Below are 14,735 nucleotides of genomic sequence, written 5' to 3'. Positions count from 1 at the left end.
TTGACCTCTCGGGGCAACCTCGAACACAAATCACAGTGTGCGCCACAAAGCGCCGAGACAGAGGGCGTCAGGCAAATGAGCGATGACCACAAGACGGTAACCTTTTTCTCCGGCACAATAAGTCGCTCTCGAGCGGGCTGCTCACGCATAATGCGAGATCAGAGTGTGTTATTCAAATGGGAAAAGACGGATCCTCCCTTTGAGAAATAAAGATCACCTCGCTGCTGCTGCTTTGCGAGGGCTTCTTCTAATTGTGTATTGCAACGTCGAAGATCCCCGTCAACGTTTGACTGCTTTCTGAAAAACACAAAAGGGGGTCAGGCAGGAGCTCAGCTTGCATTTATTTGCTGCAAGGCTTCGGGGTAATCTGGTATTGTCAGAGTGTTTTTGAGGCCTCGGGGTCATGCTCTCTGCATCTCTGAGGAGAGAGATCCTCCACATCCTTCCTGTGTGTGTGTGTGTGTGTGTGTGTGTGTGTGTGTGTGTGTGTGTGTGTGTGCATACTGCCCCTCACAGCCTACTCTCTTTGCTCTTTGACTCCAATGGCCATATAAGGTAGCCAGCACCATGGAAACCGCAGGGCTTGAATAGCAGTGTCAAATCCCTGGGAGCACACACACATATACACACACACGCATAGACCGCCCCCTCCCCCTATGCACACACACACACTCTCTCTCTCTCTCTCCTCCCCCCTTCCCTCCCTCGCTTTGCTTGATCTCTCTCTCTCAACACACAGATAGGTTGGATGAAAACAGACAAGGCGAAAGAGGAGCGAGGAGAAAAAGAAAAAAAAAGAAAAACGCAGAGGAGAAATCCAGCCCGTCTCCAGCCGTGGCCATTTTCTTCCATCATAATTTGATTTGTGGACTCTGAAGCCTGAGAGAGAGAGAGAGAAAGAAGAGGGAGAGCAGCACCCTTCCACCCCCACCCCCTGTTTGCCTGAGCCATAGGGAAAGGCTTCACACACACACACACACACACACGCACACACAAGGATGAAAAGCAGCACTGAGGGCTAGGCCGCAAGTCATTAGTTCTTGGTGGGCAAGCACTGACAAAAGGCTGGAGGAGAGAAGCCCGCATGAGTGCCTTGAGAGCGACCACAGGAACTATGGAGGGCTGAGCAGACCGACACTCTCCTGTTTTCTTGGATTTTTTCTTCTTCCTGTTTTGTGGAAGGAAGCAGCGCGGAGGATATCGTCACAGCCGAGCACCGAGCGCTACACAACAAGCAGCAGGGAGGAGAGAGAGAGAGAGCGGTCACTTCCTTGTGTGGAGGATCTACTCGTGTTGTGTATTTCGGAGGCGAGAGCAGACGGTCCCCGTCGCCTCGTCCGCCGTCCACTGCAGCTCGGCGGCGCCTCGGAGAAGCAGAAAGCCCACGGCCGCCACGGGGAAGGGGATGCTGCCGCCGCCGCCGCCGCTGTCGTGCGGACGTCAGCCTGTTTGTGCGTGATGAGGAATGTCTTCTTTGTGGGTCACAGTGCTGCCGCTGCTGAGAGGATTACAGCAGAATAGGAGAGCCCTGCCTGCGCTCTCAGCCTCGCCGGCTGGAGGGAAGATCTAGAGCGAGAGAAGGGTTTATTTTCCAGCGGAGGGGGGGTCGGCGGTGACCACATTCACGCAAGAGGTAAGCTCGCCATCGTTTCTAGAAGGATTTAGAGGTGAATCTGTGCGCAGACAGCTGCCTTGTGTGAGGAAGAAGTGGCGTGAGCGAAATGTAAGGGGTGCTTTAAGAGCGGCGGTCAGAGATCCAGGCATGTGCTGAGGCGAGCTGCACCGAGGTCCTTGTTCAGCCATTGCTGTTGCTACAGAGACAGAGCTGGCTGTGTGTGGGAGAGCTTTCGCCTCACGCTCACAATATATATATATATTTTTTCTGTCATTGCTGCTCTCGTTGAAACGGGAGAATGTGGACTCGGTGTTTGACTCATTGTTTCCTGTGAAAGGTTCACCCCGGCTGCAGCGTGAGAGCCACCGAGCCGGCCTCGTTCTCCGACGGGGACAGCGGGCTAAAAGGAGGAGGAAAGGACCGAGAACCACACACACACGGGGAGGCTACGAGCCGGAGAAGAGGACAGGGGGAATTGAAATCGGCAGGCATGCAAAACGAAAAAAAAGTTGCCACGCTGAGACTGTTTCCAGGTCATAGTGGAGTGGGAGGAGACTGAAGCGCTCTTGTTTTTTCTGCCAAACACCCTCCTCAATGCTGTAGCCTATTTTCTTTCCCATTGACACCCGCCTGTTTAGCCGGACGACTTATCCCCACACTTCTGCTGTTACACACAGACACTGGATGGCCAGATGAGGCCTAGCAGGAAGTAGTGGTTCTCTGCACAAACACTCTGGACTTTTTTCCTTTTTATTTATATATATTTATGTTACCTTGACAGCAGCCAGACTTTGGCGGCCTGTCCCGTTTTCTTCCGCCGTGGTTCGGTAACCAAGCGATGGCCATGGTGAGTGGGGGCTGGGGAGATCCCAATGGGGGCACCAACGGCTTGGGCGACAAGAGCTACCTGAGGGGGGAGGAGGAGGACGGTTCGCCCCAGGCGGGAGGCAGCGACATGGAGGCCGGAGACGATGACAAGTCGTGCGTGGTGGACTGCGTGGTGTGCGGGGACAAGTCCAGCGGGAAACATTACGGCGTGTTCACGTGCGAGGGCTGCAAAAGCTTCTTCAAGAGGAGCGTGCGACGTAACCTCAGCTACACTTGCAGGTGAGAGGGGCATTGTGGGTATTTGTGTTTTGTTTGATTAAAAACGACAACTGGAAGGCTACAACTGACCCCACGTTAGAGCGACACATGGATGAATGAAATGTAACTTTGTGAACAGAACACACTGTCTTAGTGTGGGGAAGAAACCAGTGAACAGCAAACATGTATATTAAATACGTCCCTATAATAGAACTGAAACTATTTTTTTTTCTAAATACGTTTTTTTTAAAGCTAAAATACCACACATTCTCTGGTCCAAGCCCCTCAAATGTGCTCATTGTCTGCTTGTTATCCTTGTGACAATACACTGAATATCATTATGTCTTGTAGGCCTACTCTTGGTCAGATAAAACAAGTAAATTGAATGCTTTACCGTCAGCTCTGAGGCTAACAATTAATTAATTGAGAAAATTGTGGCAGAACTATTGTTAATTGCAGCCCTACATCGGTACAAACAAAGACTTCCGTTGTCAGTAATTATATAGAGGGATAAGCTGTATAACTGTTTGACCCATATTACCGTTAATGACTCATCACATACAGTTATAGTTCTGCAACTAACAATTATCTCCTAATTATTATTCTTTAAATTAATTGGCGAAACATAATAAATGTGTCAAGATTACCCATCACAATTTCTCAGAGCTGAAAAAGATGTCTTCACAGTGTTTGCTTTTGTTATGATATATAAAATAGTAAGGCTCATCACATTTAAGGCGATGAGATGCAGAGAATGTCTGGCATGTTGTACTTGACAAAAGACTGAACCGATAAACCGCTAATCAGAGACAGTTTTTTTTCTGTCTATCTAGTTATTGATTTATCGATAGCTTTACTGAAGTTGCATAAGTACACAGCTAAGTTACATGAAGTAACACTGGGTGATACAACGATCTGCTTTCTGAGCATGGGGAAGTAGCCTCCAGTAAATGTAATGCTATATTAATATTCTAGAGCACTTTAAAAACGGAAGTGAAGACCTTGCATTACTGAGCAGTAAAGTAGGATTTGATTCACGTTTGTCATTAGGGTTGGGATAGTGCTGTGAAAACGAGAGTAAAACCAGAACGCCACTTGTTGATGTGAAAGCAGATCTCACAATCTGACACTGCATTTGTGCAAAATGATCAATTTCAGCTGGTAATAATCAATGGCCTCTAGTCTCATAACCATTTGTTTATTTTCTCAGGTCGAACCGAGAGTGTCAGATTGACCAGCATCACAGGAACCAGTGCCAGTACTGTCGACTGAAGAAGTGTTTCCGCGTTGGCATGCGCAAAGAAGGTATCTGTCTGCCCTGATCCATAACCCCATCGTCCATTTTGATCCCTTAGAGACACAGTGGGACACATTGTCATTGGACATGTCCACTGTTGCCAATACTGCATTTGAATTTATATGTAAAAAAAAAAATGAATATGAATTCAGATTTCCTTTAGTAAAGCGCCTCAGGGAGTTGTCCCATTAATTCAATCAGCTGCAATTGGAAGATAAAAAAAAAAAAATTCAATCATACTTAAATTTGCCTTTGTCATTATATTGCCTTCTCGGCTCCATAGTGCAGAGAAAATGGCCCACATGGCTGTCTTGGCCCTATCATGGCGAGGCAAGCCATGCGTGTCAGCTCAACGCCATGTACTAAGTGGCTTAATCTAGTGCCTGTGTAAGAATGACTGAGAGGGATACGGTGCTAAGACACCTGTGTCCCAGAGCCTTAAGCCTCTGGCTGAGGCTGCAGTAACCCTCTGCCTCGTCTTCTTCGATCAGGCGGAATCCAATACGGGGATTTCACCTTAAGTGGCGCAGCATCCTTCAACGTCAACGCCGATAGATGCACGGAAACAAACGCTTGTGATTTTTGAAAAAGGAGGGTCTGCGATGCGTCCCGTACACACCGATCGTAAAGCATGCTAATGGGACGCGTTATGGCTCCCTGCAGAGAGATCGCCTCTGCTTGACCACCTCCAACAAAAGAGGTCAGAAGTCAGGGTCAGCATTCCTGGAGCTGGAGTGGATTCTAGCCGAAGGACAGATGCTGACCACATGAATTCACATCCCCAAATGAACTGATCTCTATTCAGTAGTCTGCCCTGCTGCCTCGCTGATGTGCTTTTCTCATAGGGTGTTTTCGAGCGCAGGATAAATCTGCGTGCATACGAAGAACGGGGTATAGTAAGGTTACCGCGGCGACCTGCAATTATCTCCCAGAATTAATATTTCAGAGGTATAAAATGAATGGAGTCTTTGTTTTATTTCCATAGATGACCTTCATCTAGCCTCACTTTCACACTAAAATATAAAATAAAATCATCTGTTGATAATAACATACATTGCTGGCTCAACTCCATTTTTAAGTTTTTGTTCTCTCCGTTTTCTCCCCTCGTCCTTCACCCTTTCCCCCCCTCTCTTTGTCTGCTCTTCTTGAAATCCCCTTCCTTTCATCTCCTCTCCGTTGCCTCTCTTTTCCCTCCCTCCCCTCCCGTCCTCCCCTTTGTACCCCAACCAAACTACAGCAGTTCAACGCGGTCGCATCCCACCTCAGCCAAGCCTCAGCCCCTCCATCACGCCCATAGGTGGCGCCAGCGGCCTTGGAGGCGGCGACTTCTACAACAACAACAACAACGGGGGAAGTGGCGGCGGTCAGCCGGTGTCGGAGCTGATTTCCCAGCTGCTGCGTGCTGAACCGTACCCCAGCAGTCGGTTCGGACACCAGTACAACCAGCAGGCCGGTCCGGACAACGCGATGGGGATCGATAACATCTGTGAACTGGCTGCCAGGCTACTCTTCAGCACCGTGGAGTGGGCCAGAAGCATTCCTTATTTCCCTGAGCTGCCCGTGTCAGACCAGGTTAGTAGATGACTGATGGAATCTCTACATCAAAACATAAATAAACGATGACTAGAGTGAGCATTAAAAATGGATGGTGAGGGAGTCGGTCAGTCTGATTAACAACACTAACAAATGTGCAGGTGGCCCTGCTGAGGCTGAGCTGGAGCGAACTGTTCATCCTCAACGCGGCCCAGTCGGCCCTGCCGCTCCACATGGCGCCCTTGTTGGCCGCGGCCGGCTTCCACTCCTCGCCCATGTCCGCGGAGCGGGTGGTGTCCTTCATGGACCAGGTGAGGGTGTTCCAGGACCAGGTGGACAAGCTGACCAGGCTGCAGGTGGACTCGGCCGAGTACAGCTGTCTCAAGGCCATCGCGCTGTTCTCGCCAGGTGATTGTTGTTGCTACGCAGCTTTTGAATGGGAGGGTTTCCCACAAAGATGTTCGAAGAGAGACGGATTCTGGATAAATGTTCTGAGTGCAGCAGTGGCTTAGATGCAGACTTTTAGTCTCCAGCGACTCCAAAACACTGGATCCTTCATTTCCCATAATGCAACCCTAATGTTTTCTGTTAGAAATGTGTAGTCTCCAAGCCTATGCAGAGATAACCCTGATGACATCTACAGGGTTACTATTTCAGGCTTGATAAAGTGTCAGCAAAGCCACAGAAGACAATAAAGAAATGTTTTCATAGGCAAGAGTAAGAACACTAAGCACGACTTGTAAATGGATTTTTTTTGTGCAAAATAGTTGGTGTACCCCTTTAAACAGATAACATGTAGGAAATTAACATGAATCACACGAATAGGGATTAAACGCACAAAATGAAGTCTGAAAAAGTGGAAACTCAACTGAAATACTGAGGAACTGCAGGTACATTTGCAACCGTAAGCTGGGAATTTACCTACTATGGCACCATCTCCTGGCTTATGAATGAAAATGCAACATTGCACTACGTGCTGTATAATTTAGTGCCGTCACTCCTCATCATGCAGCACTGGTTATTTTAAACGGCCTTGAAATACATTGCCACGTGTTTATGCCTCATCCAAAATCTTTTTTTAAATCTAAATGACATCCTGCGTTTTCATCAAAGCTACACTCAGGCTTTACAGGTATTAAATGTGTGTTCTTTTATAGTATCGACATGAACTGCTTTTGTATGTGTTCCCCTCAGGGGCATTTTATCACATTATCTGCTGGGATGTCAACCTTCCTCTCGGCTTATCACGACTCTTTATATAACCTGCCCACACTATTAAATAACTGCTTCCTCCTCCCTCCCTCCCTCTCAGATGCTTGTGGTCTCACAGACCCAGTCCACGTGGAGTCTCTGCAGGAGAAGGCCCAGGTGGCTCTGACGGAGTACGAGAGGATGCAGTACCCGAGTCAGCCTCAGCGCTTCGGACGGTTGCTCCTGCGCCTCCCCGCCCTGCGCGCCGTTCCCGCCAGCCTCATCTCGCAGCTCTTTTTCATGCGCCTGGTAGGAAAGACCCCCATCGAGACGCTGATCCGCGACATGCAGCTCTCCGGAAGCTCGATCAGCTGGCCGTATGTCCCGGGACAGTAGCCCACTTACGGACGAGGTCTCCGTCTGGGACTAGTGACGACAAGGACCCACAGGAAACCTCCTGACTCATCACTATCCATCTGTGAGGTTGTCAAACTGCAGTGCCAGCTGGCCGTCATATGTACCGTACTGTAACCGCTCTATTCCCCCTCATGAAACGAGCCCTCTGTCTCCACGCGGACCTCCAGCGTAGAGAGGAGCCGGTGCCAGGCTGGATATGTCTTGATGCCAGCCCAGTCGTTCTGGTGCCAGGTCTCAGGCCAGAGAGCAGCTTTTCATGCTGGGCTCTGATATGGCCGCCACAGCCAGTCATGTCACCACCCACATGCCATAGTGACTAAAGATGCCACAGTGACATGTAGAGGGCAGCAGCACCCTGCTACAAACGCATCGAGAGGACTAAACTGTCCCGCCGCTGAAAGTCGGCAGAACAATCCCCCTCCTAACACACACACACACACACACACACACACACACACACACACACACACACACACACACACACACACACACACACGGCTCATTTTCCCATGGCTCACCATTTGTGATGCAGTGGCGTTTCATCAACATTACCGATAACATTACAACACACACAGTGATGACAATGGCTTGAACTAAACATGAGAGGAAGTAAAGGCCTCGCCAAGGAGCCGATGAAATGGAACAGAACGGAAACAAAACCAAGGAAAAAAAAATCACCAAAGTCTATCACGTCGTCCTCAGAGATGCTTTTTAAATGGAGCGATTTGGCAGAGGGAGAAAGAGGAAGGGGACTCTTGTGACTTGCCTGACCATCGTGTGAACAATGCATTTAAATCCATTCACAGGGCTCACTGTTGCAGAAGTTGGAAGATCCACGGTTCCACGAGTGGACTAATACCTCACTAGACATCAGAATGCTTCAGTCTGATATTTCCTAAACACAAACCTCTGTAAATGTTGCTCACCAGAAACCGCCTTCTTTTTTGAAAACTGCCTTGTTGTTCATTATGAATTTGGGACACATATGAAATATGAAATGAGGATTACAAACATCTGTCTTGTATCTTTTTAAAAAAAAGATTGCCCTGATTGATTTTTTTTCGCTCCTGTGTTTCGGATGTTTTGGATAAGCTGAATTCAGCTTTCAAGCATTATTTGCATCGAGGTTGTTGTGTTTTCTTTTATCCTTATTGTTATTATTATTGCGAAATGGCAGGCTGACATCAACTCGGGCTCTAGTAAAACAAAAAGACTCAAGATATAAGAATTAGTTCTAGTTGGTGGTGAGAGTTTATAGCCTACACTACTAATGAAATACTAGTTTCTGTTGATCAATGCTGTTTCTTGGGGAAATGATCCCTGGGGAAATGTGTATATATATCGAGGCCAACTTTGTCTTTTTGCATGTTCAAATGTTGTTTTGGATCTCTGCTACGTGGAGACAGTTTATTCTTTTCCATTACGTAATTCAAGATTCATTTAAACATTTGAGTATTGCTTTCACTGTTAGCTCCTAAATGTTTTTTTCTATGTGTATTTACATGAAAATACCTCTGGCATCTATTTAGATGTCAAAAAAAAAAAAAGAAGCTTATCTTCATGCCATTGCAGCTGATGTGACGGAGAGATGCTCTGGATGAATCTCTGCTGTTATGAATGATGAGAGACGATACTGTAATGGATGAAGATCCGGTGGGGAAAAACTGCACTTGGAGGATTTAATGCCAAAACATCACACTATATCTGTGACAGGTATAAAGGAGATGGGGCCCCGATTTGCTCTGGTCTACCAGGATTTACCTCACACGGGTATTTCAGTTAGTTCAGGAGTTGACAAAGTCAGTTCAGTAAAAAATCATGTGAAAGGAAAGAACAAAATCAACTCTAAATATAACACGTTTCAGCATCTAGTGTTCCCAAACAAAGTGGAGGGATGGAACTCCGCTTCGTGATCTACCGCCGGGCCTTTTCAAAGTTATTTGGATGTTCTTCTTTTAGGCAACAACTCACACAACCATATCACCAAGAAGAGAAAAAAAAAAAGATAAATATGCTATTAATGTTTTCTTATCTTTGTGTTACTGAGTTCTTACGTTTTTAAAATTTCATGTGTATGGCAACGTTATTAAAAGAATCAAAAGGTGACGATTTTTTGTTTTTACTACTCGAGAAAGTGTTGTAATTACATCTGTATGAAGAATGCCAAATAAACACTGCAACCATAGATGTATAAACGTATTAATGAAGGTGAATTCATATGATAAAAAAACTAAAACATAATAATTGAACTGCTAATTTACTTAAATAATTTGTATTTTTATCTATTTCAATATGTCTGCATGAAAAGCTGACGTTTATAACCCCCATACTAGAACAATCTGTAACAATTTAAACATTAAATTCAGACTTCCATTGACATGTAAACTAACAACAAATTCAAATAGTGCCATGTTGTTACAACCACTCGGAGAAAACCATCAGGCGCTCTAATCCGACGGTAATCTACTCGGACAGCTGCAGAAGTAATCCAGAAGTTGTGAATGTTGGGGTCAGAAATAGCCGAGGTTCAGTGACTTCAAGGCCGGTATGAACGGCCATGTTGGGCTGAGCTGTTACCATTTTAACAGCAAAGCAGTAAAACAGGCGGATAAATCTTATTCTTTTTTTTTTGTACTTTATTTTTAAAGTCACCACGTGTCTGTACATTTACATGTACACATAAAAGAAGGTCACGAGACATAGACAACATAAAAAAGAATTAAAAAAAAAACATATAACATCAACAATCACATAGACAGGCACTCAGAAAATAAATAATAAATAAACATTAAAAGAAAAAAAAAAAAAAAAAAAAAAAAAAAAGAGAAAAAAAAAAAAAAAAAAAAGAAAAAAATATATATATTACAACGAGCAGGATAATCACAGTTACAACAACAAAATTATGATGATTAAATCAATTGTAGTAGGTTGACCACTTGGCCCATCTTGTCTCATATAGTCTGAGGTTACCCCTCATTCTATATGTTACATACTCCATTTGATGTACCTGTTGAATGGTGTCCCTCCATTTTTCTATTGTTGGCTGGGTTTTCTGAAGCCAGTTTCTGGTGATTTGTTTTAGAGCAGTTATACGCAGCACCCTGAGCAAATAGTCGTCATTTTCCTCATGGGGTGTATCTATGGTCCTTCCCAATAGCATATACTCCATATTTAATTGTACCGCACATCTTAAAATATGACTGATTTCTTTCTGTACCTTTTCCCAGAATATTTGCAAAATGGGACATGACCAGAATATATGTTGAACATTAGCGTATGGTTCGCCACATTCCCTCCAGCAGCTTGCTGATATTTTATTATTATATTTAGCTTGCTGCACTGGTGTTATGAAATATCGTGATTGTATTTTCCATGCATATTCCCTCCAATACGGCGATACAGTTGTTGTGTGAACATTCTGATTCATTTCCTTCCAACTCTCCTCTGATAGGTCTATATTCAATTCTTCTTCCCATTTCAGTTTTGCCTTTGTATCTTGATATTTACAGTTATTTTCAAGAATAGTATATACAGCCGAGATTTGATGTGGGACTTTAATTTTATCATAATTCTTTATCAAAAATTGTACCAGTGGATGTAAGTCTCTACTGGTCTTATTTTTTATTTCACTATTTTGGATATAACTTCTTATTTGTAAATATCGGAAGAAGTGGGAATGCGGCAAACGATACGCTTTACTTAAAGATTCAAATTGTATTATTCCCTTCTCATTTAAACACTGCCCAAAAATGGTCAGTCCCTTTTGTGCCCAGATGTCGAAGGCATCATCCGTTTTGTTAGGCATGAATTCAGGGTCTTCTTTTATCTCTCTCAGAGCCAGTAAGTCTTTCTTTACTTCAACAACATTTTTAATTCTAGCCCAAATTTCTAGAGTGTTTCTAATTGATATATTATCTTTTACTGGTACTTTTCGTTGGTATTCTGTACAGAAAAGAATCGTTTTTATTGAACCATGACACATAAACATCTCTATTGATCTCCACTTTGCCTCTGAGTTGTCATTTAACCAGGTACGTATGTGCTTCATTTGCGCTGCCATATAGTAATGCTTCAAGTTTGGGAGGGCAAGTCCCCCCCTCTCTTTGGGCATTTTCAAAGTCTTCATCTTAACTCTAGGTTTCTTATCATCCCATATAAATTTACCAATCATTGTATCCCAGATTTTGAAAGTGTTCACACATATATATAGTGGTATTGTTTGAAATAAAAATAAGAAACGAGGGAGTACATTCATTCTGATTGCATCTATTCTTCTACCCAAAGACCATATAGCTAATTTCCACCTATGCAGATCCTGTCTAACATGTGCTTCCAAGTCTTTGTAATTCAGCTGGTACAGTAATTTATTATTCTCTGGTAGCACAGTTCCTAGGTACTTTATTCTATCCCTGTCCCACTGCCATGGGTAGTTACTCTTCACCTCTCTACTTACTGGGGCTCCTAGAACCATTGCTTCACACTTCTGTATATTTAGTTTATATCCTGACACATTACTATAATTATCAATAACCTCCATAAGAGCTGGTAGTGATTTTTCTAGATTTGTAAGATATAAGACCACGTCGTCCGCGTATAAAGCCAATTTATGAGATTGCTCTGCTACTTTCACCCCCTCGATTTTGTTTGTTGCTCTGATACATGCTGCCAGGGGTTCAATACAGATTGCAAAGATCAGAGGAGATAGGGGATCTCCCTGTCTTGTTCCCCGTTGTAGTTCAAAACTATGCGAGAGAGTCCCATTTACTCTGATCTGTGCTTTTGAACTACTATACATAGCATGGAGCCATTTGATAAAGGTGTCATGAAAACCAAATCTGCTACAAGTTTCAAATATAAAAGGCCATGACACCCTGTCAAAGGCCTTTTCGGCATCCAGGGTAAGAATCAGCGTTTGAGTGTTCATTTTCTTTGAGAAATCTATTATATTCAATGTTCGTCTTACGTTATCTGATAAATATCTATCTGGGATAAAACCAGTTTGGTCAGGGTCTATAATAAATGGGATGATCTTTGATAATCTATTTGCTATAATGCTGCTTAGCAGCTTCTGATCCACATTTAATAAAGTTATGGGTCTATAGGATCCACAACTTGTAGGGTCTTTCCCTTCTTTATGTATGACTGTAACTATTGAGTTACGCCATGTATTTGCCCACTGACCGTGGTTTAGTGCCCAATTGAAGGCTCTTTCCAAAACTAACAGTAACTCTTTGCTAAATTCTTTATAAAATTCCCCTGTAAAACCATCGCTTCCTGGGCATTTGCCGTTCTTTAACTTTTTTATCACCACCATGATCTCCTCTGGGGTAACTGCTGATGTGATGTTTGCATTTTGTTCCACTGTTACTTGCGGTAAGTTTATTCCAGATAGATACTCCTTAACTCCGTTTTGCTGAGTCAAATTATTGTCTGAACTATACAATTGTTCATAATATTTAGCAAATTCATGTGCAATATCCCTCTTGCCTTTAACCATTACGTCCCTAGTTTGATTTTTGATTGCTACTATATTTGATTTTTCCTGTTGTTTTTTTAATTTATAGGCCAAATTTTTCATTGCTTTTGCCCCGCTGTCAAAATATTTCTGTTTTGTAAAAACCAGAGCTTTCTCTGCTTCCATAGTTAATAATCTATCCAATTCATTTCTAAGTTTATTTAAAGATTGCAGATCAGAACTACAACCTGTCTCCTTATGCTTAGATTCTAATGTCTTAATTGATTGTTCTAATTCCTTTGTTCTTTTCTCCCTTTCTTTCTTCTTGTATGAAGCAAATGATATAATTTCCCCTCTCAAAACAACTTTCATTCCCTCCCACAGTATAAGTGGGTCTACTTCTCCTGTATCATTAATCTCTAAATAATTTTTGAGGGCTAATTTTATTTTAGTCTTAAAATCATCTATCTGTAGCAGGGAGTTGTTTAACCTCCATGTCTTCTGACCTTTCTCTAAGTCGAAGTTCAATTTTAAAGATATCAGAGCATGATCAGACAATGTAATTTCCTTTATGTGACATTCTGCAACCATTGATATGTGGTTCTTAAACATGAAAAAATAATCAAGCCTTGAATATTTACAGAAAGATTTTGAAAAGAAGGTGTAGTCTCTCTCTTTCGGATGAAGGGCTCTCCATACATCTGTCAGCCCTATTTCTTTCATAGCTCCTCTCATTATTTTGGCTGCTTGGTTTGAACTATGTAGTCGAACACTTTGTGTATCCTTACTTGGGTCCATTATGAGGTTAAAGTCACCAGCGGCAATAGTGACTCCTTGACTTTCCAATACAATCATTTCAACAACCTTTTTAATTAAATCTGGACCTTCTTCAGGAGGATTGTAAACATTCATAAATGAAACCAATACATGTTCAATCATTCCCACAACCATTACATATCTGCCTTCTTTATCAGCAATTAATTTCTTCAGTGTAAAACCTATTTGAGGCATTATTAAAACTGCAACCCCTCTTCTACAAGATTTATATGAAGAGTAATATACCTGGGCATTCGTAAGTTTCTTAAGCTTTTCATGTTCTGATGATACGAGATGTGTCTCTTGTAAAAAAATTATATCTCCTTTTTCTTTTTTAAGCTTTACTAGTAGTTTCTTACGCTTAATTGGGTTATTGATACCATTCACATTATATGAAATTATATTTAAAGCTTTCATTTATTAGAAGAGGGGTTTGACAGGTACAATTGATTAATATTTTTTATATCTTCCTTGTTAGTTAATAAATCCTTGGTCCTACTACTTTTCAACTCATTGTGATTAACCATAAAAAGTGAACAACATACATAAATCCCATCTACAAAAATAAAGAAAACCTGACTTCCAAAGGTAGCAGTCCCTACAAGACTGCCTGTAGATTGATGATTCCCTAAACAAAAATAGGAATCTGGGGCCTCTACTAAGAATTGCTCCAATTGAAAAAGCAACAGCAGCTTATCAAACACAAGCTGCATTATATATGTCACTGTGAATACCCCCCCCCCACCCCACCCCCCCCAAAAAAAAAAAAAAAAAAAAAAAAAAAGAGAATGAGTTCATGTCCTTGTCCTTTCTTCATCTTTGTGCAAGTTGTGTGTGTGTGTGTGTGTGTGTGTGTGTGTGTGTGTGTGTGTGTGTGTGTGTGTGTGTGTGTGTGTGTGTGTGTGTGTGTGTGTGTGTGTGTGTCAGTCCATATGCATTTGTTTGTGTCGGGCAAGTTCTATCACAGTACCTTTAGGGCTCGGATAGGTTTCCTCTCATCTCCTTCAGCAGATCCTCAGTAGTCTTATATTCTTCTCTCTGCCTCCCATGCTCCTCAAACGATGCTGCTCCTGGTGTGTCTTCGGCTTGTAGCCTGGCTCCCTGGTCTCCTTGGTGTTGAACTCCGCTGAGCGTGCCCCGTGCGTGAAGGGCTGCCGCCGCCTCCCTCGCCGTGTTGTACGTCTGGGATCCCTCGCTGCCAAATACCTTTAACTTCGATGGGTAGATAATATGCGATTTCACCCCTTTCTCTCGTAGCTCTTTCCTTATTGGGGCATATAGGCTTCTCTCTTTTTGTATTTTGGAGGAGTAGTCCTGGTCGAAGA

General features: G+C 43.3%; 1 protein-coding gene across 2 annotated transcripts; it reads left to right on the top strand.

Moving 5' to 3' along the window:
* The first annotated feature begins 768 nt into the window (after positions 1-768).
* Positions 769-7,606, top strand: nr2f6a (nuclear receptor subfamily 2, group F, member 6a). Of its 2 annotated transcripts, none has more exons than XM_084008358.1 (6): positions 769-1,633; positions 1,953-2,722; positions 3,912-4,006; positions 5,236-5,570; positions 5,693-5,939; positions 6,844-7,606. In XM_084008358.1, exons 2-6 carry the CDS (start codon positions 2,454-2,456, stop codon positions 7,116-7,118), a joined length of 1,221 nt encoding a protein of 406 aa, XP_083864484.1. In that variant the 5' UTR covers positions 769-1,633; positions 1,953-2,453; the 3' UTR covers positions 7,119-7,606. The 2 variants fall into 2 exon arrangements, with proteins under 2 accessions (XP_083864484.1, XP_083864485.1); XM_084008359.1 differs by having other exon boundaries at positions 788-1,633; positions 5,239-5,570.
* Positions 7,607-14,735: the final 7,129 nt, after the last annotated feature.

This window comes from Eutrigla gurnardus (assembly GCF_963514095.1).
Source record: "Eutrigla gurnardus genome assembly, chromosome: 4".
NCBI classification, from domain to species: Eukaryota; Metazoa; Chordata; class Actinopteri; order Perciformes; family Triglidae; genus Eutrigla; species Eutrigla gurnardus.
The sequence above is the reverse complement of the archived record's forward strand: the minus strand, read 5'-3'. Positions and strand labels throughout refer to the sequence as shown.

Bases quoted from the DNA above. Each gene is read 5' to 3' on its own strand.
- nr2f6a (XM_084008358.1), top strand. From the start codon at position 2,454: ATGGCCATGGTGAGTGGGGGCTGGGGAGATCCCAATGGGGGCACCAAC. The intron at 2,723-3,911 runs GTGAGAGGGGCA...TTATTTTCTCAG, and splicing joins AACCTCAGCTACACTTGCAG to GTCGAACCGAGAGTGTCAGA. The intron at 5,571-5,692 runs GTTAGTAGATGA...ACAAATGTGCAG, and splicing joins AGCTGCCCGTGTCAGACCAG to GTGGCCCTGCTGAGGCTGAG.